General features: G+C 41.5%; 3 protein-coding genes across 3 annotated transcripts in view; 1 reads left to right on the plus strand and 2 right to left on the minus strand.

Annotated features, from left to right (window-relative positions):
* Window positions 1-26,308, minus strand: part of HNRNPU (heterogeneous nuclear ribonucleoprotein U) — a 296,139-nt gene that overhangs the window by 17,138 nt on the left and 252,693 nt on the right. The gene's annotated exons all lie outside the window — the stretch shown is intronic.
* SPMIP3 (sperm microtubule inner protein 3) lies at window positions 10,106-17,310 on the plus strand. The gene is made up of 5 exons (XM_073338277.1): window positions 10,106-10,265; window positions 10,783-10,853; window positions 13,456-13,548; window positions 14,247-14,428; window positions 17,174-17,310. The coding sequence occupies exons 2-5, from the start codon at window positions 10,792-10,794 to the stop codon at window positions 17,308-17,310; spliced, it is 474 nt and encodes a 157-aa protein (XP_073194378.1). The 5' UTR covers window positions 10,106-10,265; window positions 10,783-10,791.
* The window catches only part of ADSS2 (adenylosuccinate synthase 2), a 48,195-nt gene continuing 44,049 nt past the window's right edge, over window positions 22,163-26,308 (minus strand). The window contains exons 12-13 of the mRNA XM_073338279.2: window positions 23,940-24,089; window positions 22,163-22,927 (exon numbers count right to left, since the gene is read on the minus strand). Coding sequence (XP_073194380.1) covers window positions 22,875-22,927; window positions 23,940-24,089 — 203 coding nt within the window. The 3' untranslated portion in view covers window positions 22,163-22,874. The remainder of the gene's footprint in view (window positions 22,928-23,939; window positions 24,090-26,308) is intronic.

Consider the following 26,308-nt stretch of genomic DNA (forward strand, 5'->3'; position numbering starts at 1 on the left):
CAGCCCCAAAGCCAGAGGCACAGCCCAGAGAGAGCAGACTTGCCCTGGGAGCAGAGCTGCAGCAACCAGAGCCAGAGGGGCCAGAAAAGCAGCCCACGAAGCAGGTCAGTGCTGGGAGCAGTCACAGAAGCAGCCTGCAGAGCAGACCTGTCCTGGGAGCAGAGCTGTAGCAACCAGAGGCAGAGGGGCCAAAGAAGCAGCCCAGGAAGCTGGAGGCAGACCAGCAGCAGTGTTGAGACAGAGTGGTGGAGCTGGGGCTGGAGCAGTCCAGAGCTGGGTGCGGTGAACAGCTGGGAAGAGCGAGGGGGACCCTTGGCAGCGGGCCAAGCACAGGGAGACACCTCAGCCAAGAGGCTCTGCAGGCTAGGCTTGGATTGTAACCCCAACAGGGTGGGGGGGGGCGACACTGGAAAGAAGGGTCCTACCACTTAAAGCCTGAGAGCGTGTGGCCACCACCAGAGCAAGTATCCAACCTACAGCACAGTCAGGGCCTGAGAAGAGGGCCTGGGACTTACAAGGAACAGATTGAACTGCCCTGACATGTTTGTGATGTTCCCTGCCACAGAGTGGGTTGATGGGTTTCCTTTAACCTTTCCCATTTTTCCTTCTTTTTAAAATTGTTGATTAAATAACTTGTATTTGCTTTAAATTGTATGTAATGGTCAGTAGGTCAGAGAAGTGCCCAGTGCAGAGAGAGTACCCCGGAGTGGGGACACCCTAGCCCCAGTCCTAGGTGACCACAGCAGGGCTGGGGGTCAAGCCCCCCAGGAATCCTGGGCCCAGCCTTGTTGGGGTTATAAGGACTCTGCCAGACAGGAGAGTGGAGGGGAACCCTCAAGGGCAGGGAGGCCACTGGGTAAGGAAGTGGGAGCGAGGACTCGGATCCTTTGGCTAGCCCACTTCACTGGGGTAGTGCAGAAGCCAGGAAAGTTCCCCACAATAGCGGGACTATTCCTCCGCTTACAGATAGAAGAAGGAAAGAAATAAATTTCAGTTTGTTTCCTATTCTAACAAAGGCTGATAAGAATGAAATCCAATTTGTGGTACATAAAGAATAGACCCTCTCTCTCTTATCCATCACAAAATCATAGCCTTGACTATTTTTTGTAAAAGTCAGGGACAGGGCACAGGCAAGAAACAAAAAATCACAGAAGCCATGATCTGTCCCTGACTTCTGCGAAAAACATCCCTGACAAAAAGGGGAGGGAGGAGGGTCCAGCGTCCTGCCCTTCCCCCCAGTGACTGGGAGCTGCAGGGACCCCATTGCCCAGTAGCTGGGAGGGGTCCCCTGCCACCCTGCAGGGTTGGGGAGCTGCAGGGGGTCAGAGCCCTGCCAGCAGCAGCAGCTGGGGAGCTGTGGGGGGTGCCCCTGCCAGCAGTTTTGGTAGTAATTGAACTACCATCTACTACATGGTTTCCATGACCTCCATGATATAGTCTTAGCCTTAGTCATTACCAGTAACAGAAAATTTGCCCAAATGAGACTGTTGCATTTTACCCTGAACAGTGACTGTAAAAGTGGTGATGCAGGTTTCTATATTCCCTCTGTCTACCTTGTTCCATATCAACTGTGCACTGTTGGTAAATTAAAATTATGGATTTTTTCCCCTATATGCCAGTTCTAGGCTCTGCCAGTTCTAGGCTCTGACAGTTAAGCTGCATTCTTTTTGTTTTACACGTCAATAATATCAAAGGCCAAACTATGGCTTTAGTGATCCTTATATAACACAATGTTCTTTAGATTACTCCGCCAAGGACACCTGTCCAATCACACTGAAGGTTGAGTTTGCACAGGTGTCACTGAAGAAATATTTTGAAGACAATGGGATTACAAAGATGTAGTCAAGGGCTTAATTTAACCTGCAGAATCTTTAGTGGTGGTGATGGGTGAGATAGGCAAGGTGGGTTTATTCTATCGGGGTCTAGAATGACTTTATAAGGTTGACAGTTACCAAAAAAAAAACAAAAACCCACCTTTGTACCTGCCATTCAGCAGATTTTTAAATGGAAATGGGTAATTTTTAGTCACTTCTCAGGATAGAACCATTCTTGCATCTAGTTGTCTAGGCCTCATTAATTTGTGTGATACTGCTGACTGAACAAATATGTCCAAGGTGCACCTATATTGCAAAAACACAGCAGTGTAACTAGCCCTGGATTTAAAAGCTAAGAGGAACCTATAGACTAATCATGAATTTCTAGAGCCAGGGAGTAAATTACTGTTTCTTTCACAATTTCTTATCCAAGAGGCTAACTCAACATTTTTTACATATGATTCGTGGGTAAAGCAAGATATATTCTCCCTCTGCCCCAGCTTATGGTGTGACCATTTGGGAAATCTGTCTGTACAACTTATGAATTCTGGGAGACATTATGGACTCTGTATGTATCTTTACCAAGCTGCAGATTTATTTTTGAGTGTGCAGCCTTTTGCTCTGTCCTTTTACCTCCATGTTGGACTGAAATTCCAAAGGGTAGTGGCACAGGGCTGACCGGAAGGGCTGTTATCTCAAGGAGATCCTTTTATTCAAATACAAACATCCTAGACAACAGGTTGGCTCCTACCCAGGAGAACTGGTTTGAAGAGAAGAGGATGCCTGCAGGCCAGGCTTGCAATGAAGTCACTTGGCAGGTGTCTGCGATCACCAGAGGTGGCTGATCTGGGCGTCACCTGAAAGAGGGGACTAGAAAGTTTATATATATTAAAAAAAAAAAAAAAAGGGGGGGGGGGGGACTGAAGTGGCACTACTCAGGGTCTTCAGCTACTTTCACAGTTCAAGCTGAGAGAAGTTGCTGCAGGATTCTGATGAGACAGCAGGAGTCCTACCTACCTGAACTCATATGGTCCCCCAAGGATTCTCGAGGGAGGGGGTGAGCTAGAGTGATGAGCAGTGTGTTCAGGAGGTGTTTTTTCTAAACTATCTGCACTCACTGGTGCTAACCTCTAAAGAGGTTTGAAAATCCTGTGCAAAGATAGGTGTAGCACTTAACACAAACACATCATGTGCCCCTGAACAGTTAACCTGCCAATCCAGAGCACTACAAGGGTGAAGTTCTGGGAAGGGGTGTGCATAAGCTACAAGGGTATCCAAGAGGTCAGGGGCTAGGCAGTTGAACTGTGGGATCCCAGCTTTCAACAGGGGATGGTAGACAGAATTTGCACCAGATGAGTGTGCCTAGAAACCCCAGCCAGGGGCAATGCATGGACTCTGCGCAGACTCTAGAGACTTAAAGCACACAGGGATTCAGAGTTGGGATCCTCTCACAGCAGTCTGTGTGTCCAGGAGGGGAAATTTTACGAGATCTGTGACACATGGACTGTAGCTGATGTGATAATGAATACTAGAAATTCCAGGCTCAAATTTTGTTTCCAGTTGTCAATTCCAGACAAATCAGAGCTCTACCACCACTCAGGAGTGGATTAAGATTTGAGCCAGCAGCACTCAACTTCAGGGCCTTCAAACATTCAAGCTCCCATCCCCAGAAAGACTTTTGGACTAATCCCTGAACTGCTTGCTGTTATTCCAGTCTCTTCCTCTGTGCAGAATCTTCTTCCTTGAATTTCTCCAAGTTTCCCCTGGTCAGGAGAAGCTCTTGGGAGGCCAGATTCAGCAGTCACAACTTATGCAACTCAAGGTTTAGGAGCAACTATTATACAGAAGGGGGTGGGGGGAGCCTCAAGGTTCAAATTCTAACTTAGTACCCACCAAAGTTCACCAGTGTGGGCTCATGGTTTTAGTGTGGGCTCATTTCTAGTTTCCAACTGACTGTTAAGTCAGATTCCCCTCCCACTCAATCATTCCCACTGTTTTTTAATATTAAATATTTCAGCATTAGTAAACTGGATCATGGATGTACATACTGATTTGTCTTTTTAAGAATAAAATTGCTGGGACTGTATCAAACCACTCAGGATTGGGTTTCATTTATGACACACCACTGGAGTGGAATGTCACAAAGCACCATGCGGTGATGTAAGCAGCTTGTTCTCATGAACAGAAGGAAAGCTTGCAGTTTTTCTGTATCCTTCCCTGCAGGGGGAAGGAACTTTACTCAGATGTTCCTTGTTTTGACTTCCAGCCTCCTATTTGCTAAATTTCTTTCAGTAATCCATCTAAAGCTATAGACTTGACTTGCAAGTAAGTGTGGTGGTGAAGGTAAGACCTTATTAGACTGTATTTATACATAACCCTTGTGAACCAGAAAAACTCTTTAGTAAAGAAAAACTCCTTGAGTTTTTATTGATCCTGGGAATCAGAATGAATTTAATTGCTTGAAAAATAACTCCTTCATTGTTAATCAGTTAGATAATTTAGTTTCAAGAACAAAGTGTGTAGGAATATTTATGGAGTAGTCTGAGAAATAGTTGATCATTTAGGTTGAGGATCTAGATTAGAGGTTGGATGATCAGATGGTTAAGTCATTGGTTTGGGACTCAGAAGATCTGGATTAATTTTATTAGTCTGCTACATAGTTTGTGAGACTCTTGGGCAACTCACTTCATCTGTGCCTTGATTCCCAATCTGTAGGAGGGGAATAATGTTTCCTTTCTTGCTCCCTTTCAATGTCTCCTCTACAGACTCTGCAAACTCTTTGGGTCAGGGCTTGGGTCTTTGTATGTTTGTGCAGCACCTAGCCCAGCGGGGCCCCATATGGCACTACTGTAGTATAAATGTTTCACCCCTGTGATGCCACTCCTGCATTCCTAGCTCAGCACAAGGAGGGATTCTATGGCCAATTTGTCAAAGATTACTGAACCTGTCCATTTGTACACATGCAAACAGCCCACATAAAACTCATCCACTGTGCACGCAAGTGATCAGGCTTAAACAATGTGTTTGCAAGCATCTGTGCACACATTTTGAAAATAGGGCCCTTAACATGTGCACAGAACAGAATTTTTAACAACTTGATGGCAGGAATGAAGATTTCTAGGTACAAGTAACTATTGCTGCCCCTAGATAAACTGTCAGTGCCAAGTCTAAAATACTCCCAGTCATTAAGATGAAATAAACTTCCCTCTCTCCTGAACAGCACCTAACTCTCTAGCACCAAGACAATTTATGTGCTAGCAGCTTTAGGAGAAAGCACTCTTAAGGCTAAACACACAATAATTGCAAATGGAGAGAGTGGGGGTGAGGGAGGGAAAGGAGATGAAAGCAACATTGGTGCTGCTGACAATGAAGACAACAGTTATGCAGAATTGGCTGTCAGGGATATGGAAATGTTGGTAAATATAACAGTGAATCTCAACAGCTCATATTGTGTGTGCGTGTTGGAGTTGTCACATTTATATGTTGTATAGCTACATTTTCCAAGACTGACTAAAATTAACTAAGGCTTGAAAAGTCTTTTGTACACTAAGCTGGATAGCAGCAAGTAAAATTCCTTAACATAATTAAAATGAGGAGGATGCGGTATTACCAACATAATTTTTAAAAAGCTAGGTCATGCTAGTAGCCAGAGTAAGAATCTGGGATTAAGCTAGTTTCCGGGGCAGATGTTTTAACATCTAACTCAAACGGCAGGGTTAAAACACCCTCTAGTGAATTAGATGCCATGGCAAGACCACATAGCATAATTCACTGGTGCTATTGAAAGGCAACAAAATACAGAACCTGTCCCATCTTTTCCAAATACTGGTGAGTCAATGTTTGTATAAATCAGCCACATTTCATTCCTTAGCTGACAGAGTAAATTACTGCTTAATTATGGCACGTTTGCCATAATTGCAGATTGGTCTGATTAATAAATGAATCTGACAATGAAATTCTGCTTTCAGAGTCGCAATACAGTGCTACAATATTTAAATTATTGCCTCAGTTTCCTTTATTCATTTCTGTTCTAAGACCTGTATGTATTCTAAGATCTGCAATAGCATGACCCAAGGACCTCTTGATGCCATCTCAGAGGGCCCCAGGGGTGCATCTGGGTTACAGGGATCCCCTGGGTCTGGTATTTAAATATTAGTTCACAAGAGTGCCATGGAAGGCTGTAACATGCTGCTGGGGTTACCCAGAGCTATTTTACCTCTCTACCTCAGCAAGCATAGATTTTGCTGGTGATTAGTTTGAGAGCTCCCTGCCATGCCAATCTCTTCCTCACCAGCAAACTCCTCAAGGCTCTCCCAGACCAAGCCTTGCCTAGCAGGTGGTAATCAATGAACTCCAGCCCCCAAGCTCCTCCAATGTTTCTCTGAAGTGCCCAGCCCCTACCACTGTGCATGTATAGAAGGTATTAAGTTTGCTGCTCTGTTAAAGTCAGTATATCACAGCTTGTTAATTTAACTGAGGTAAATACACCCTTCCCTTCACACAGCACTGAATTGGATTATAGTAAAAATAAAAACAGTTTATTAACAAAAGAGCATGTATTAAGTCAGAGATTCTCAAACTTGGGGGCATGCAGAATGTATTCTGGGGATGTGTGAGAAGCTTTTAGGGGGGAAAACCTTGCTGCACACATTCAAAGCTGGGCAGTTGAAGAGCAGCAGCTGCTGACTGGGCACCCTGAGGGGCATGGGTGTAAACCACTACAGACCCAGAAGGGGCGGCGGGGGGGGGGGGGGTAGGGGAGTGCAATCAAACAAATTTTGAGAACCACAGTATTAAGTGATATCAAGTAAAAGAGAAAGGTAGAGATGGTTTCAAGCAAATGAAAGTGAAAACATCCATCTAAAATTTAATCTAGAAAGATTCTTTGTTCAAGATGGTTTCTTTTACCCCAAGTCTCCTTTCTAGCTTTTTGTAGGCTAGCACCCATCAGAGATCGTAGAAGTATAGGCCTGAAAGGGACCTCAATAGGTCATCTAGTTCAGTCCCCTGCACTTAAGGCAGGACTAAGTAATAACTAGACTATTCCTATCAGAAGTTTGTTTAACCTGTTCTTGGAAAACCTCCAGTAACAGATTCCACAACCTCCTTAGGCAGTTAGTTCCAGTGCTTAACTACCCTGACCATTAGGAAGTATTTCCTAATGCCCAACCTAAACCGCGCTTGGTTCAATTTAAACCCATTGCTGCTTGTCCTATCCTCAGAGATTAATGAGAAATTTTTCTCCTTCCTTCTTATAACAACACCTTTATGTATTTGACAGCTTATGTCTTCACCCCAGTGTTTTCTCTGGACTAAACAAACCCAATTTTTTCAATCTTTCCTCATAGGTCATGTTTTCAAGGCCTTTAAAATCATTTCTGTTGCTCTTCTCTGGACTTTCTCCAATTGTCCACATCTTTCCTGAAATGAGGCATCCAGAACGGGACACAATATTCCGGTTGAGACCATATCAGTGCAGAATAGAGCAGAAGAATTACTTGTCTATCTTGCAACACTCCTGCTAATACATCCCAGAATGATGTTTGCACTTGCTTCCCCAACAATGTTACATTGAGCCATTTAGCTTGTGATCCACTAGAACGCTCACATTCCTTTCCACAGTAATCCATCCTAGGCAGTCATTTCTCATTTTGCATGTCCAAGTGATTGTTTCTTCCTAAGTGAAGTATCTTGCATTTTTGGTTATCAAATTTCATCCTATTTACTTCAGCCCATTTCTCCAGTTTGTCAATTATTTTTAATTTTAATCCTGTCCTCTAAAGCACTTGCAACACCCTCCTAGCTTAGTACTGTCCACAAACTTTAAGTGTACTCTATGCCATTATTTTCATAAATGGTTTAGATATTGAACAGAACCAGATCCAGGACAGATCAGTGTGGAACCCCACTTGATACGCCCTTCCATCTTGACTGTGAACCGTGGATTACTCTCTGGGAATGTTCTTTCAACCAGTTATGCGCCCCCCCCTCCCCCCCTTATGCATCTAGGCTATATTTCTCTTGCTTAAGGTCATGAGACAATATCAAAAGCCTTACTAAAGTCAAGATAGATCACACCTACCACTTGCCCCCTATCCATAAGGCTTATTACCCTGTCAAAGTTATTAAGTTGGTTTGACATGATTTGTTCTTGACAAACACATGTTGACTGTTACTTATCACCTTATCTTCTAGGTGTTTGCAAATTGCTAGATTTGCTCCATTATCTTTTCAGGTACTGAAGTTAAGCTGACTGGTCTAATTCCCCAGGTTGTCCTTATTTCCCTCTTTATAGACTGGCACTATATTTGCTGTCTTCCAGTCCTCTGGAATCTCTCTGGCCTTCCATAAGGTTTTGAAAACGATTGCTAATGGCTCATAATCTCTGTTAGCTCCTTGAGTACTCTAGGATGTATTTCATCAGGCCCTGACTATTTGAAGACCTCTTACTTGTCTAAGTAATTTTTAACTTGTTCTTTCCCTATTTTAGACTCAGATCCTACTTCATTTTCACTGGTGTTAACTATGTTAGACATGTGATCACTAACAATCTTTTTGGTGAAAACAAAGGTATTCAGCACTTCTGCCACTTCCACATTTTCTGTTTATTGTCTTTTCCCACTTATTGAGTAACAGGCCTATCCTGTCCTTGGTCTTCCTTTTGCTTCTAATGTATTTGTAGAATGTTTTCTTGTTACCCTTTGACTGTAGCTAGTTTAATCTCATTTTGTGCCTTGGCCTTCCTTTAAACTTGTCCCTACCTGATTATGTTAACTTTTTATGTGCAAAATAATGCCTATTGGAAAACATAACCCCAACTATACATACAAAATGATGGGATCTAATTGAGCTGCTACCACTTCAGAAAGAGATCTTTGAGTTATTATGGACAGTTCTCTGAAAACATCCACTCAATGTGCAGTAGCAGTCAAAAGCTAACAATGTTAGGCCCTATTAGGAAAGGGATAGATAATAATAAGACAGAAAATATCATACCACTATATAAATCCATGGTACACCCACATCTTGAATACTGTATACAATTCTGGTCAACCCATATCAAAAAAAATATTCGAATTGGAAAAGTACAGAGAAGGGCAACAACAGTGACTGAGGGCATGGAACAGCTTCTGTATGAGGAGAGATTAAAAAGACTGGGACTTTTCAGCGTGAAAAGCAGACTGGGGAATATGATAGACAACTTTCTCCATACCAGTCACAATTTTAGAGAAGAAATGTACTCCTTTACATAACGCAAGAACTAGGAGTCACCCAATGAAATTAATAGGCAACAGACTTAAAAACAAAAGGAAGTACTTCTTCACACAACACAGCTGAATCTGTTGCCAGGGGATGTTGTGAAGGCCTAAACTATAATGAGGTTCACAAAAGAACTGGCTAGGTTCATGGAGGATAGATCCATCAATGGCCATTAGCCTAGATGGTCAGGGATGCAACCCTATGCTCTGGGCATTATAAGGCCTCTGACAGAAGCTGGGAGTGGATGATAGGGGATGGATCACTTGATTGCCTGTTCATTCCCTCTGAAGCACCTGGCATTGGTCACTGTCGGAAGGCAGGATACTGGGCTAGATGGACCATTGGTCTGACCTAGTACGGCCATTATATTCTATATTCATCCTTTTGTAATTTGACCTATCACTTTTTGTAGAGCTTTTTCTTGAGCTTCAGATCATTGAAGATCTCTTGGTTAGGCTAGAGTGGTCCCTTGCTATACTTCCAATCTTTCCTACACCAGGAGATAGTTCTGCTCTTGTGCCCTTAATGTCTCTGAAAAACTGCTAACTCTTTCAAACTGTTTTTCTCTTTAGACTTACTTCCCATGATATCGTACCTACCAACTCTGTCTTCTTGAATCCATTCTTTATTCTGCTGTTTTCCCTCCTACCAGCCCTTAGAATCATGAACTCATCATTTCATGATCACTTTCACCCAACCTGACTTCCACTTTTAAATTCTCAAGCAATTCCTCCCTGTTTCTCAATCAAATCTAGAACAGCCTCTGCCCTAGTTGCTTTCTCCACCTTTTGAAATAAAAAATAGTCTCTAATGCACTCCAAGACCTAGTTGAATAATCTGTGCCCTGCTGTATTTTCCCAACAGATGTCTGGGTAGTCTCCTTCCACCTCTTCCCCTTCAAGTCCTGTGCTTTGCATGATTGTTAGTAGTTTAAAAAAAGCCTCATTCACCTCTTCTTCTAGTTTAGGTGGTCTATAGTAGACCCATGACATCACCATTGTTTTTTTTTTATCCCCACCCAGGGACTTTGAACAAGTCTGTCTCCTATTTCCAGCTCAGCCTCAGTGCAAGTGCATAACTCTGATATACCAGGCAATACCACCTCCCTTTTTCCCCTGCCTGTCCTTCCTTTGATGTAGCTGGTAAGCTGAAGCATACTGTTTCTTTGGGCGCAGAGGATCTGGTAATTCTGTGAGTGTCCACGGAATAAGGGACTGGGCACTTGGGGGGCTGCCCAGAGGACTCTGGGTTGTGGGGGTGGGGTGGACTATATCGCTAATCTGTAAAGGGACAGTAGAGCTTGAAAGAGTGCGTGTGTTGCCTGTGCCTAGTGGAGTCGGGGAGCTGACTCCTGGCAGGCACAGACAAGACTTCCTCATGCTAAGGGCAGGTGGTAGTGAGACTCACAACCTGGGTAGCCCAGGGAAGCATCCTAGAATGATACCGGGGAAGATCTTTTGTGCTTTTAAAACAAGCCCAACATTTTAAAAACCATTCCTTTGCTTGCTAGCCTTGGCTTTTGTTCTTCAGTATCTTATTTTTCCTCCAGATATTTCCAGATAATGCCTAATTATTCCTTTTCTTCCAATATCTTAATTTCAATTTTTGTGCCCTAAAAAAGATTAAATTATTGACCCTGAAAGCAAATTGTCTTAAATATTTCAAGAGCTCCTTATTAAGAATCTAATATTTTTATGATCTCTTCCAGGATTTTTCCATGTCGTGCACAGCCATAAGACTACGTCAATTTATAGATTCTACACCCTACCTCCCTCCAGGGTAAGGTATCTGGACACAGAGAAGTCACATGTGCAAAAACATCAGGATGTCGGTGGCCAACCCTCCTGGATTGTCCCAGAGTCCCCGGAATCTACCTCAATCTCCCAATGGCTATTAAAATCAATCCGGGAGATTTTAATAGGCCAAAAATCTGGTTGGGGGCGCAGCGGGGCTAAGGCAGGCTCCCTATTTGCCCTGGCTCCACACAGCTCCCAAAAGTAGCTGGCATGTCTGGCTCCTAAGTGTAGGATGGCCACAGGGTCTCTGTGCACTGCCCCCACCCCAAGCACCAACTCCACAGCTCCCATTAGCCAGGAACTGCGACCAATGGGAGCTGCAGGGGCAGTGTCTGCAGCACACAGACCTGCCTGGCCACTCCTCCACCCAGGAGCCAGAGGGAGTGCCAGTCGCTTCTGGCAGCAGCCAGAGGTAAGCGCCACCCGGCTGGAGCCCAAACCCCCTCCTACACCCCTGCCCCATCCTTCAGCTCCCTCTCAGAACCTGCACCCCCACCCACACCAACTCCCTGCCCCAGCCTGGTGAGGGAGAGCGAGCAATGGAGAGAGGGGGATGGAGTGAGCAGGGGTGTGGCTTCAGAGAAGGGGCAGGCAGGGGTGTGGCCTCATGGAAGGGTCAGAGAAGGGGGCAGGGCAAGGGTGTTTGAGTTTGTGCAATTAGACAGTTGGCAACCCTAACAATGGTACAAATATTCTGTTTAAAACTTCTTGTGGTTTAGGAAAGGATCTTTGTCAAAATAGCCTGCCTAATGCACATTTTACAAATAAAAGCATTGAGTCTGTTTGCAGGTTACATACTGTATCTGTAGATTTTTAGTTTTAAGCCATTAATATCTGTGCAAGTTTCATATAAGACTTCACAGTTAACAAATTCTACTATATTCTTTCAACTATGTTCCTAAATCACTACATGATCAAAACTGTCCTTGTTTAGAATTACTCCATCTTAGATTCATCTGCCAAGCAGACTATTCCCACCTCCTTTATGTCCAGCGTGGAATTAAACATACAAGGAATCAACACCAGCTAACAGGGTGGGACCGAGGAATCCAGTCACTCTGTTAGGATCTGCATATAGAAAAATGTTACTTTACCTTGGGTAAAACTTGCCAAGCATTGATTAATGCAAAATGTAGTTCTTCTTTCTCCTTGCCTATTCTACTCCTCTCCCCGCTCTTCCTCCCTCTCCCTCCCCTCCCCTCCCCCAGCCATTCTTACCAGCCACTAAGGGTAACCTTTTCAAAAGCATCTATTGGGTTGACCTCACCCAGCTACATTAAAGTTAAAAACTACCTGTTTGTTGTCTTCACTAGCACTTTATAGTGAGATAATTAACAAAAGGTAGCTATCCTGCTGGGGGGGGGAACCACACACTTTCTGGCAGAAGATATTTGCAGTGTTAGTGTAGTCATGTTGGTCCTAGGATATTAGTGAGACAAGGTAGGTGAGGTAATACCTTTTATTGGACCAACTTCTGTTGGTGAAAGACAAGCTTTTGAGCTTCATGGAGCTCTTTTACAGGTCTGAGAAAGGTACTCTATGTCTCAGCTAAATACAAAGTGGAACAGATTAAGTGAAACACACCTTTCAAGATACAGGGGTCCTACGCATGCCTATCACAACACATGGTGTATTTCATCTAGGGCACTAGATGCTCCAGTTACAAGTATGTGGGTGAAACAAGACAACTGCTACACTCTCAAATGAAACACATGCAGGGCTGCTGGAACAATTTGCATAGTGGGGGTGCTGAGAGCATGTAAACCTTGTATATGATGGAAATCACTTCAAGCCAGGGGGTGCTGCTGCTGTACCTCCAGCAGCCCTCATTCTAGCACCTATGCACACACTGAAAAGTGACAAGACAAAAACACCATCCCCTCTGGATGAATGAAGTGATCACTCTATATCTGACCCCTCGGATACTCCTCCTCAAAGGAAACCTACACAACACCTACAAAAGATGAGCACAGGGGGCTCAAATTCAGAACTTTGCCAAACACTAAAAATCATGGACTCCAAGGTACTGGATTTATGGCTTATTACCACAATCTGCAACCCTCCTTTGTCCTACAACTGCAGAAGTGTTAATTGCCCACATCACTTTGAATGGTCTTTTGCATCTTGAATTAACTCCTTACACTTAACAATCTGTTCAACCTTCTGTTTAGCTGTGACACTCCAAACTTGAAGAGCTCTGTGTAAGCTTGAAGGCTTCTTTCACCAAAAAGATTACCCATCTTGTCTCAGAATAGTTAATAACTTAGGCACCTTTCAAAAATTTACCTTGTCCCCACTGCAGCGCAAGTCAAACCATGTCCTGATTCAGCTTCCATGTTTCTAGCCACTCCCATATCATAAGTCCTGCAGTTACTCTACATACTAGCTTTTGTGCTACAAGATGGGATAAAGCAGTTTGCAAACTGATTTAGTTTATGCTTTCATTCCTCATGAAATGCATGGGGCAGAATGTCTGCTGGTAGCTTTCATTGTTGTAACTCTTGGGTCAAGAAATTCTGTGTCTCGTGTTATCTGCTCTTCCGCCTGCAACACCACTTATTTTGCATGTGTGTGTTACTTACTAGTACTGTTGTTCGTCAAGGAAAGGACATTCAAGGGTTCTATCCTGGGCAACTAGGACGGGTACATAAAGTATGCCTGCCTGAAACAGCTCCAGGGTAAGAGAATAGCTTTATACAACTTTTCCTAAGAGAACCTTATTCTGAAATTCTTATCATTCAAGTTCACTATGGGGAGTGGTAGTCACTTCCCGTGGTGCCCGGCCGATATTCCTTTTCAACCTTGACATTTGAAGAGAACCCAGGAAGAGAGGAAATGGTCTACTAGTCAAAGCACAGGATTGGGAGTCTGGAAATTGGGTTTATATTTCCAGCTTGGCCATACCTATCTATTTTTGTGTGTGATATCTTAATTCATCAGTGTTTGAGAATCCCCAATGAAAGCTGCTAGAAAGTGCAGGTGATTCTCCATTTTACTAGCACTTTTAATCCTTAGCTTCTCAACTGAGATTGCTAACCAGGTTACTAAACAAAGCAGAATTTTTTATTGAAGTATAACAGTAGGTTTTTTACAACAGAATTAATGAATGCAGTTTATACTGGTTAACTGCAATATTCACAGACCCACTCCCTAATTTCAAAAGTGCAGTGAAGCCAATTGAACAATACTAAATTATGACAGCTTTACTGTATGTAGTCATGCTGTTAATACCTATTAGATAACTGCATTATACTGAGTGCTCCATTTCAGCAGGAGATTAGAAAGAACATTTGTTGGCTACCCTAGGGTTAGTCAGTGCTATTCACATACCGTGTGTCAGCATGAGATTACAAAACTATTTATGCCTTTCATTTAGACCTTTCATAAAACTGCACCCAGCTCCAGTGCTGCATGAAGTTGAAACTCAGTACCAACATGACTTTGATAATTTAACTCTTATGAGGTATGTCCTTTTTCAAAGAACAAAGAAGGCAACTAATGACTGGTACAAGCAAACCATGTACAAACAAGAATTTGCACTGCCATTTTACAATATGGGTAAGTAGGCTTTACTAGTAATGTAAATCTTGGCTTTTTCTAGGAAGACTGACCCTAGTCTATTTATAGTCCTTATAAAATGTTTAACACATTCAAATGGATTAACTAATCCTTACAGCATCCCTGTGAGAGAGAAAAGTATTATCCCCATTTTATGATAGGGAAAAATGACAGATGTCCTGTCTACACTAGGTAAAGAAGAGCCAAAGTGAACAGTTGCAGTATGTCCAGTTCCAAAGAGATAGGAAGAAGGCAACCAATGAATTGGAACACAGCAAATCACATGTATAATTAGATATCAATCTGTATACAGCAGCTGCTCAAATGCACTGCAATTAGGTGCAACAAGCAGTTCAATTTTAGGTTCCTAAGTTATTAAAGTAACCCCATTACGAAGACACTTGATTTGATCTAGTCCGTTTAAAGCACTGTGTAATGCAACCTATGAACATGTTGGTTCATTTTGGGATATCTGAGAGACGAGACCTCTCAAATAAGGAGAGTCCTGTACTGAAGCGAGCAAGTACAAAGCAGTTGGTCACACTTCCAGTCTGTGTGTAGTAGGTATATTTTTTTAATACAAATAATAAAGACTAAATTTAATCATGGCACCGAGGAGCCCTAGTTATGGACCAGGACTCTGTTTGTGCTAGGTGCTGTGCAAACCCAGAACAAAAAGACAGTCCCTGGCCCAAAGAACTTATGATCTAAGTGTAACAGACAAGTGCTGGAAACTGAAAGAGCCATGGGGAATAAAAGGGAACAATAAGGCAATACTGATCTGTGTGACAGGAATGGTCTCAGTCTAGCCCTTGTCAAGTTTTTGATAGCTTCATAGCAAAGGAGAGTATTTAAGGTGGCTTTTGAGGGAGTTAGTTTTGTGGCTGTTTATAAGGCGCTTCTCCTAACTATGAGGGGCAGCATGGGAGAAAGCTTTCCAGTTTAAGGTGCCTTTTTGTCCAACTTTATTATGCATTAAATGTGCTTAATTTGGTTTAGTTATTTATCCATGATTCTTTGTGCCAAAGCCAGTATTAGGGGAAATTCACTGGATACTTAAGTTTTCATGCCAGAAAGACACTTACTGTTCTTGTTTTTAGAAAGGAGCTATGAGATACAGACCAGCTCCCAGGGGAAGGAAGATTTTTTTTCCAGAAAGATAACCTCTAAGTGGTGCCTTTGATAAGCACTGGCCAACAACTTTGAATTTGCTGTGCCTTTTGTGAAGGCACAGGCTCTTAAGCCTCAATGGCCCAGTTCTGATTTGGATAATTGTTTTCAGCTTGAATTCCAGCTGCAGAGTCCTATGGAGATAGGAATCATGTAGGACAAAAAGAATACTAACAAAATGAAACCATAAGAACAGCCAAATACTGCAGTGCAGCATGAAGCAAGGAGCAGTGTCAATATGGCTGATAGAAACAGGCAGCTGGCAAGTTTAAGTGGCAGCAGTAATAGCTCAGAATGAGAGCAGACAACTTATTGATTTCTTCTAGCTTCCACATTGTGCAATACAAACATGATAGGAGGCACAGACTCTTGCCTAAAGGCTGCCTACTGCACTCAAGTGTAGTGAAAGCTAGAAGTGTGCACATGCTCTTCCTCCTTCCTCTACTCTAGGTTTTTTCTTTGATTTGAGAAAATATGGCAGAAATTGCTGACTTTCAAATCAAGGCATTTATTTTCTCCATTTTAACTATGAAAAACTGTTAAGTCCCTTTATTAAAATTTATGTGATTATAAAAACCTCTTCAGTTCCCCCAAATAATTTTTCTGGCTTCAGAAGAAAAAACAGACAAGACCTCTTGACACCTCTGCTAAAGGCCTGCACCCAAAAGCCCAATCTGTCTTCTACACCCAACTAGTTGGAATCATTCAACTTTTTCTAGAGGTAATTGGTAAAACTACTCTGATCAGTTTGTCAGGTCAGCCAATTGCCTTATCTACTCTGGTACCCTACCTCGATAAAGTGCCCACTTAATTGGCAGAAAGTGAACCCTTCTTTTTACACTACAGTAACATCTTGCCTATGTGTTGGGCCGGTGGATGGCTTTTTTTTAACCACATCTTCAAGGTCTCCCTCTTGCTGCAGCTTGCTTATTGTGGACCACAGCTTGTTTAGGATTGCCCCCCTGGAGTAGGCTAGTTGAGGGGAGAACAACAGCATAAAGAGGCAGAGGTGGGTTTTTTTTGTTTTTTTTTTTAAGGAAAGTTGTATGATCCTCCCTGTACTTAAACATGTCTCTGCAAACATGCTGCTGTGAATAACGCTGCAGGCAGTTCCTGGAAATCCACTTTCCATCCTTGCTCGTGTGGTGTTCCTTACTTAGTATAGTTAGTCACAAGAACAGCTCATGCATCTAGGGCTATAAGCATAGAAAGCAGCTTGGCAACCAAGCTGCAATTCTGCTTTCACAACATTCAGCTCAGTAGAGAGAACAAATTCTAGTCTTGTAGAATGACCAGTGGACACCTCTCCCCCAAGCACTATTCCCATAAAGAATGGGAAGAAGAGCAAAAATGAATTTAAAAAAAATAGAAATAAAGAGGCTAAACCCCACACCCCTCCACCAAAAAAAACCCAACAAAACCATGGAGAGCACAAGATAGGTTGTGGTGACATGCTACTCCAGGAAAAGAGGCTGGGAATCATATAAGGGCCACAGGAAAGCTTTAAAAATACTGAGTATTCCTGAATTTAGATCATAGGGATTCAGAAAGGAAATGCTTTATTTTTAATTTCAGACTGCGATGAGGATAAATACACACCAAGAACTGATCCTGGACCGCTGACAATCTGGAGAACCACTGCTGATCCAAAAAAGTATAACCTGCCCTTGCTTGTGAGAGAGAAGTATTTCAGCTGGCCTTTAGGAAAATAAAAGCAACCTGTTGAAGTTGATCCTATTTACATAAGACTTTCAGAAATCTGCTTCTGTTAAGCTATACTGTATCATTTTACAGTGTAGTTTGAGTTGGTGATGCTGCTTGGAAACTTTAATCAAGTTTTATCTGTGAATATGACTATATGGATTACTTTGTACAATGGAGTCAACAGTGGGGAATAGACATACTTAATTCCCAGTGCATGTTCTTGTTAGCTGTGCATCTTGGGAATATAGTAATCCTTATTTAGTTACATCAAGGGGAGAATCATCTATCCAGGGCAAGGACAATTGCCGAGACCACCCCTGGTATAAGTGGGGAGCTCCCATAGCACCAAAGGCCTCTAGCAGCCCTTTCCTGCCCCACACGGCTGTGAGAAAAGCAACAGTGCTGGCTGGCAGTTTAAGAAACCTCAAAGGTTGTGAAATAAAGATATCAGCTTTTTCTTTTTCTTTTTTTTTTAAATTGTTCTTCCACCACTGAGGGAGCAGGGAGGCTTATTGCACTATATAATAGTCTTGAAATCTAACATTACCCACCCATGCTACAAATTAAGCTTTCCATTGATTCTCATGACAGCTGAAGCTAGGGCCTACTTACCCCATTCTCCTATGAAGCAGCTCAAGGGAGTGTGTCAAAACTGCAGGAAAATAGAAGTGAACATGGGAGATCTTTCTCTACAACATACCCAGTAGAGTGAGGGGCTTTAGCAACTGAGTTTGATGGAGAGAAGGCCTCCAAATCCCACAAAACCCCCACATTGCTTAGTCCAGCAGCAATTGGGCTTTCTAGATGGATGGCTGCTCAATACAGCTCCACTGCAACCTTCTCTCTAGCAGCACTGGCCTGAATGCACAAAAGGAGCTAGGCCCTTAAGTGCCAGTTTTGGGAACACAGAAATGCCCAAGACTCCCACTGAAACCCTGTAGGTGCCTAAACTCACTTGGCTCTTAAGTTTGGGGGTTTTTTGGGCAGTAAAACATCCCTAGGCACCTATCTTTCTGCCTCTGGGCATGTACACTTCTGAGTCCCTGTGGTGTCTGGACACCTATCTCCCACCTACAGCCCACCATAATTCATGAACCAGGGAAGATTGGTGGGAGAGAGAGAGAAGGCACCTTCCCTCAACCTTTAATCCAATGGTTAGGGCACCAACCTGGGATGGAGGAGTTCTTCCTCCCTCCTCCCCCCAGTTCAAGTCCCACCTCCTTCTGCAAGTAGGAATGTCACTGAACTGGGGCTTGCTAGCTCTCAGGTAACTGCTCTAACCCTTGGCTGTGGAATATTCTGATGTGGGAACTTCCTCAAGCAGGAGTGTTGAAGCTGTTGCACAATGGATAAATAGTCATTAGAGCAGGGGTGATCCTGGGTTTCCCACAGCCCAGGTGAGTACCCTAACCACAGGGCTAAAAGTTATGATGGAAGTCCTCAAATCTCCCACCCCAGGCTTCTTGCTAAAATGGCATAAGACACCTAACTCCAAGGAGGGTTCCCATCTGTGAATTGCAGAAATGGGCACCAAAGGCTAGGCTGCAGGAAGGAGCCTATCTGAGACCGGGGCGGGATGGAGGGTTTATCACAGCTCCCCACTCAGCATCTCCCATTGGCTGGGCAGCTCTCTCCATCTCATGCTAGCTTTTGTGAACTGCTCTACAGTCTCTGCTGTTCAGCCTAAATCAGCCTTTGTATCACATGATTTTTCCAGGTGCCTAACTCCTTTTGTGTAGTCTGGGCATTGTTCCTTCAAAGTGCTTTACAAACAGTAAAATGGCACTTATTGCTCATATTGTGAAATCAGTTGCAACAACATTTACTGTCTTCAAAAGGGTTCTAAATCTCAAAATTCTTTCTCCTTCCCCAAAATGAAGTTAATTTAGACTAAAAACAAACCAAGTGTTTCAACTCCCACTATTAACTTTTACAGGATGATTTAATTCAATCTGCAGGGCTAAAGTTTGGGTAAAGACTTCATTCCTCTGTATTGCAAAAGTTTACAGCAGTTTAGGGAGGCAAGACTTTTGGATGGCCAAGATAGATGAGGAAACAAGAGGCCCTTTTACTTCTGCGTGCCTCTGACACTAGTTCTGTGGTGATTATCAAAAATCTCATAACTGAGGTTCTCTCTCTCTATTTTTCAGTCTTCTGTCATGCTGTGACTTCTTCACCCACCCCCTACATACTCATTACAGATTACTCTATGTAATGTCTAAACAGTTAAGCAGGAAGTGCTTCATGAATAGCAGTAAGATAAGGACTATCCTTCATAATTATCCTCCCATAATTCCCTCCCCACTTACTTTATCCTGGACACAACACATCCTTTTTCCTTAGTGATATTCTTGTAATACAGCACCCATTATTAAAATTACTTTGTTTCATTAATTTATTTTCTTCTGGGGAATATTCCTGCTAACTTTCTCAATCCAGAGACAAGTTGATCTTATTCACCACTTATTGCACATTTAATTTTGTGATTAAGATTTGTCACCAACTTTGAATGTATTTGCCATATTAGGTGAGATTTTAGGTATTTACAAATACAATGAATATATTCAGTCTTTCACAAAATTTAACCACCTACATTTGACTATGAAAGCTATTTTCTTGTTGTTCTAAGTTTCCTATATTCCCCTTTGCAGCTTGATTCAACTAATCCATTACAGCAAAGTCAGTATCTAAATTTGACCAGTTTATCATTTGGAAATAAACTATGCTTATTTCCACCCGACTGAGAGGGGAGTACTCAAACTTCACAATGCAATGTGTGTATTTACCTAAAAAACAGAATAAAATCATGCTGTAAAGGCCACTTTTTTTTTTTTAAATTGGAAACTTTAAGACTCTTATTAGATCAAGTAAGTGTTACATACCACACTATCAAAATAAATAGGTCTCCTTCACTTGTTTACAGCTCCAAGATTATTCATGGAAATACTTCCAGGACGTAATCCAATGACATTAAGCAGAAACATTGCCTTCAATAGGTGTCAAAAGGTGAATTCTGAATCACATTTTCAGAATACATTAAATATCTCAACTGTGCCTTTGATTTATATGGTTTTTAGGGCTGTTGATTAACTACAGTTAACTGACATGATTAACTCAAATTAATTGTGATTAAGCAGTTTTAATTGCACTGCTAAACAATAGAATACCAATTGAAATTTAATATTTTGGATGTTTTTCTACATTTTCAAATATATTGATATAAACTACAACACAGAATACAGTGTCCAATGCTTACTTTTACAAATATTTGCACTGTAAAAACAGTATTTCAATTCACCTCATACAAGTACTGTAGTGCAGCCTCTTTATCGTGAAAGCACAACTTACAAATGTAGATTACATAACTGCACTCCAACAAAACAATGTATAAATTCAGAACCTACAAGTCCACTCAGTCCTACTGCTTGTTCAGCCAGTTGCTAAGACAAACATGTTTGTTTACATTCGCAGGAGATAATGCTGCCCTCTTATTTCCAATGTCAAAAAAGTGAGAATAGGCACTCTCATGGCACTATTGTAGCCAACCGTGCAAGGAATTTACGTGCCAGATATGCTAAACATTTGCATGCCCCTTCATGCTTTGGCCACCATTCCAGGGGACATACTTCCATGCTGATGACGCCAGTTAAAAAAATAACGCATTATTTAAATTTGTGACTGAATTCCTTGGGGGAGAACTGTAGGTCTCTTGCTCTGTGTTTTACCCGCATTCTGCCATATATTTCATGTTATAGCAGTCATGGATGATGATCCAGCACATGTTGTTTGTTTTAAGAACTCTTTCACTGCAGATTTGATAAAATGCAAAGAAGGTACCAATGTGAGATTTCTAAAGGTAGCTACGGAATGTGACTCAAGATTTAAGACTCTGAAGTGCCTTCCGAAATCTGAGCGGGATGGGGTGTGAAACATGCTTTCAAAAATCTTAAAAGAGCAACGCTCCACTGCGGAAACTACAGAACCTGAACCACCAAAAAAGAAAATCAACCTTCTGCTGGTGACATCTGACTGAGATGATGAAAATGAACATGCATTGGTCTGCACTGTTTTGGATTGTTATCGAGCAGAACCAGTCATCAGCATGGATGCACGTCCTCTGGAATGGTGGTTGACGCATGAAGGGAATATGAATCTTTAGCAAATCTGCCCCAAATATCTTGTGATGCCAGCTACAATGCCATGAGAGTGCCTATTCTCACTTTCAGGTGACATTGTAAATAAGAAGCAGGCAGCATTATCTCCTGCAAATGTAAACAAACATGTTTGTCTTAGCAACTGGCTGAACAAGAAGTAGGACTGAGAGGACTTGTAGGCTCTAAAGTTTCGGAGTGTTTTATTTTTGAATGCAGGATTTTTGTATATAATTCTACATTGTAAGTTCAACTTTCATGATAAAGAGATTGCACTACAGTACTTGTATTAAGTGAATTGAAATACATTTTTACAGTGCAAATATTTAGAATAAAGTGAGCACTGTACACTTGGTATTCTGGGTTGTAATTGAAATCAATATATTTGGAAATATGGAAAACATCCAAAATATTTATATAAATGATATTCTAGTGTTTATCATCATGATTAATCACGATTAATCTTAATTGCATGATTAATCACGATTAATCTTAATTGCTTGACAGCCCTAATGGTTTTCCTTTCATAAATTTCTATAGCGCCTTTGCCTAGTTGTGTGAAATCAAACAGTTCTAATCACTGATATACAAGAAAAAATTTAAAGTGGCACCTAAAGATTAAAACTTTAAACATACGAATAAACATGCTTCCTTCTAATTAGCAAGGAATTTACTTTTCTGTAATAGGCACTCAAAGTGGAGAAGTGCATAATTTTAAAACAATTTTAATTTAAAAAAATTAAATCAGAATAGTTCAATAACTGTAAATGAACTTTACACTATCAAATTTAGTTTTTTTGCACATTTTCTGTAAATTTGTCTTAAGAGCCCCTTGCACACTCCCAACAACTTGAATCACAAAGTTTTTGAACAAAAACCATCTCTCACAAAGTTTAGACAATGTTTATAGCATTATAAAATCATCAGAATCCCTCTTTAATCACTCACTACAACAGCAGCTATAAAGAATACAACATATTTAGGAGTACAAATAATGAGGATGTAAAATCATTTGTGCAAAACTGCATTATTTTTACTGTTTAAGATTTCAGGGAAGTAACACCGCCAGAAGCATGGATACAACAATCAAGACAAAAGTCAGGAAAATTTTACCTTCCATTTTCAAACATCAGGGATTATGTTATGGAGTAAATACTAGATGATAAAGAAAAGTCTGGTGGCACCATGTATAACAGTAATGGCAAGTGTCCTGGAGTTATTGCCAGTTGGATAGAGAGCTGATATAGGTAGAGGTCAAAGTCTTTCAGGAGTAGCAATCAGTTTGGGAGACCAACTCTAACATTTCTTTCCATGCAAGATCTATCCTTCCAGCATCTTTGCTTTGTAGGCTACTAATAATACATGTAAGACTAAGCAGTCTTTTATTGAGGGGAGTGCTTTCTTCCACGCATCTGAAATCTTTAAAATATCTGGATCATTGACTCTCTGGATTTACCTACTCCAATCCATTTAACTGCAAAAAAAGGAAAGGATAACAAAATAGTGTGCACTGTTTTACCATAGAGGAATTCAAACTCTAAGCATGACATTCTAGTAAAGGAGAAAAAAAAAGTTCTGTGGCCTAAGTAGAAGAATGTGTTGTACTGATAGTTGCTATTAGAGAATGACACTTTGCATTTCTGACAGGTTTCAGAGTATTTCTGTAGCACCACCACATTCACACATCTTTAAGCACTCTGAAGTGCCTGATCTTGTGCCACCGACTCCAAATGGAGAATGGCCTAAAATAATAATTTCTCAAAACCCTTCTGAAATATGGAAATATCAGTTTTACAGATGGGGAAACTAAGCATATAGAAGTTAAGTGATTTGCTGAAAGGTAACATTCTGTAACAGAACCAAGAATACAACTCATCTCCCAACTTCTAGTCCTATCCTTTGATCATAAAACCATCTTTCCACACAGTAAATAATTCGGTACTAGTTTAGGACAATAGTCTGCCCTCCTTACTAAGGAGTAAGATACTAAATCAGCGTAAGTCCCAAATGAAGTCAATAGACTACTCACAGATGAAAACACTGATAACATAAGGGTGGCAGAACTGAATCCTTACTATTATAACAGTGACTGAAAACAAAAGCTGAATGCAATATTTGATTAAAGTCCTACAAATAGGACTTTTCCTATTGCACAAGAGTTGGGTTTTTTTTTAAACATGCAAACAGAACAGTGTGCATGTCAGTATTCAAAATCAGTTGGCGACTTAGGATAACCGAGCACTGCAAATTTAGACTACACACATACTGAAATTGTTGTAGAGGTTGATCCTCTTCTAGATTTTGCAGCTAAAATGAGGCTCAACAGCATTAAAATGTCAAAGTACAAGAGTCACTTTAAAGCTTATAATTCTAGCTCTCTGGGTGTTCATTAAGTCCTTTTTAGCATCAGAAGGTCAAGGGACTTAAATTTAAATTATTTCTATTTCAGATAGGTTTCTTGAAGCAGAAAAGTTTGTTTTACTTACCAGGAATACCAAGCTCCAGTTCTATAAAGCGAACATAGTTCTGTGCATTTACAGGCAGTTCATCAAATGTTCTTGCATTTGATATGTCCGTGTTCCATCCTGGGAATGTCTCATACTGAACCTCTACTTTATTTAAGACTTCCTGGTTTGCTGAGGAAACGAAGAATAAGTACTTATATAGAATCATAGAATATCAGGATTGGAAGGGACCTCAGGAGGTCATCTAGTCCAACCCCCTAGTGAATGTTAAATTATCCAGAAGTTCTACATATTTTTTTACAGAACCAGTCATACAGCTAGAAGTCATTTTATCAAGCGTCTTGTTTATTGATGGGGAACCTCAGAAAAGGAGCTTGCGTAATATTGCCTGAGCTTGAGAAATACTGCAACCACAATAATGTGAAATTGTCCATAGTTTAAAGGAGGTGAAATAATGGGAATTCTCTTAATCAGCAGTGGATTTCATTGGCCTACATTATTTTAAACCATGGGTGTCTGTTCAAGAATACTGAAGAGCTTATTACATAGTAGAAAGTTCTGGTATGTTGAAATCGAACCCACTCTAACACAAATTCAGATTTAAGGTGACCGCCATCCCGTATATACCAGTATTTCACAACGGCACAGGTATTAAAAACAGACTTGTATGTTGTTGCAAAATGTTGGGACTTATCTTCATTAGCGTGAGGGACTGCCAGAGGCACCCCCTGACTTCTAGTGAGACACATTACAACTGAGATCAGCTGAGGCACTCGAGCTAGTAGCCCTCTGTATGAAACAAGAGAAGACTGTAGGTGAGACATTATCAGTGAAGAGCCCTCATCTCAGAGACTCACTTCCCCTATGAAGTTCAAAGAATCCAAGTCTGTTAACATTTAGAACACACTGCAACACTCCTATTTTCCATATCTGAACCCAGCTTCCCAGGTGAATAAAGGTGCAGTGAAGTTAATGCATGTTAGGGACTTCATTTCATATTCTTTTATTTTGAAATTTTATAGGAAAGTTCTGGATGTCAAAATAGATCAACTTAGAAGAATTACATCATGCCTTTTGGAAAAATAAAGCACATTTTAAAGAACTGCTCATGTAGTCCCAGGTTTTCAGAAGAATTCAGTAAGGCCAATGCTGAGTGCTTTAGAAAACCCTTTAGTGTCAATCCAGCCAGACCTTTACCAGACAGGCCAACTGCCTTTGTTCTGTCCAAAAACCAGCAAAGTTAGCTAAATATACTATTTGTCAACTACATCAATAAGAATGTGCTAGGGGACAGCATTAAAAAACAACAACCTACACTAACTAGATGCCCTCAATAGCTCAGAATTCCTAAATAGGTACATTTTATTTGTCTGTTACTGGCATTACTTTGTTCTCTAGAAGAGGAACAGAAAATTTCTTACCAATAATTTCCTTTCTGCTAGCAACGTCTCCCACAATTCTTGATGTCTGGGCTGCTCTCCTCTCACTGCAGCTCATGGAGGCGGATCAGAGTTTTGGACCCGCATGTTCTGGCCATGCCCCCTTAGCTCCTACTTGCCTCCAGATGAGTTATTCCCAAGCTGTAAAACTTTCATAACATTATTAACGAACGTTCTAGAGATAACAAAAATAACTATGTACATTAGACCAAGGAAGATGGTCTTATGGTAACAATTCTGCTTAATATCTGACTCTTGACTCATGAGCCATCCATGGTGAATAGAATTGTGGGAGATGATGCGGCTAGCAGAAAGGAAATAATCAGTAAGACATTGTCTGTTCTGCATCCGAGCATCTCCCACAATTCCTGACGTTTAGGAAGTAGAGAGCAGTGAACAGATGTAGAGAGGGTTATAGAAAAAGGTCAGAAAAAGGAAAATTGTATCCCTACCCTAAATATTTTCCTCAAAGGCCAAAATCATATCCGGGCAAGCACCTGCAGCACTTTCCTGCCAAAGGATGCCTCTGCAGAGGACAGGATGTGCAGTGCGTGATAAAGGTGCATTGGACCTGGTGGCTGCCTTACAAATTTCCGTTGTGAATTCATTACCTCTTTCTGCCCACGAGGTCATCAGGGATCGCATGGAGTGTGCTTAGATTCCTTCTAGAACTAGGATCTCTGATGCCTTGTATGTTTCCACAATGCATAGTCTAACCCACCAAGTAGTAGAGGACTTGGAAGCTCCTAGTCCTTGGAATTTTGGCTGAAAGGATATAAACAGAACACCTGATCTCCTTATGGAGTCCGTACCTTTGAGGTACATTTTCAGAACCCTTTGGGCACCTAAGGTGTGCCACATCTCCTCAGTGAGATGCTGTGGCCTTGGACAGAATGAAGGTAGAATCACCTCTTGGGAAGAGCGGAAAGACCACCTCACCTTCAGGGAAAA

The sequence above is a fragment of the Lepidochelys kempii genome, chromosome 3 (genome assembly GCF_965140285.1).
Source record: "Lepidochelys kempii isolate rLepKem1 chromosome 3, rLepKem1.hap1, whole genome shotgun sequence".
Lineage (NCBI taxonomy): Eukaryota > Metazoa > Chordata > Testudines > Cheloniidae > Lepidochelys > Lepidochelys kempii.

Excerpts from the sequence above, each read along its gene's own strand:
- SPMIP3 (XM_073338277.1), top strand. The coding sequence starts at position 10,792 with ATGTCGTGCACAGCCATAAGACTACGTCAATTTATAGATTCTACACCC. Across the intron at positions 10,854-13,455 it reads ACACCCTACCTCCCTCCAGG|TACTGTTGTTCGTCAAGGAA; the intron begins GTAAGGTATCTG and ends GTTACTTACTAG. Across the intron at positions 14,429-17,173 it reads ACTGCCATTTTACAATATGG|ACTGCGATGAGGATAAATAC; the intron begins GTAAGTAGGCTT and ends TTTTAATTTCAG.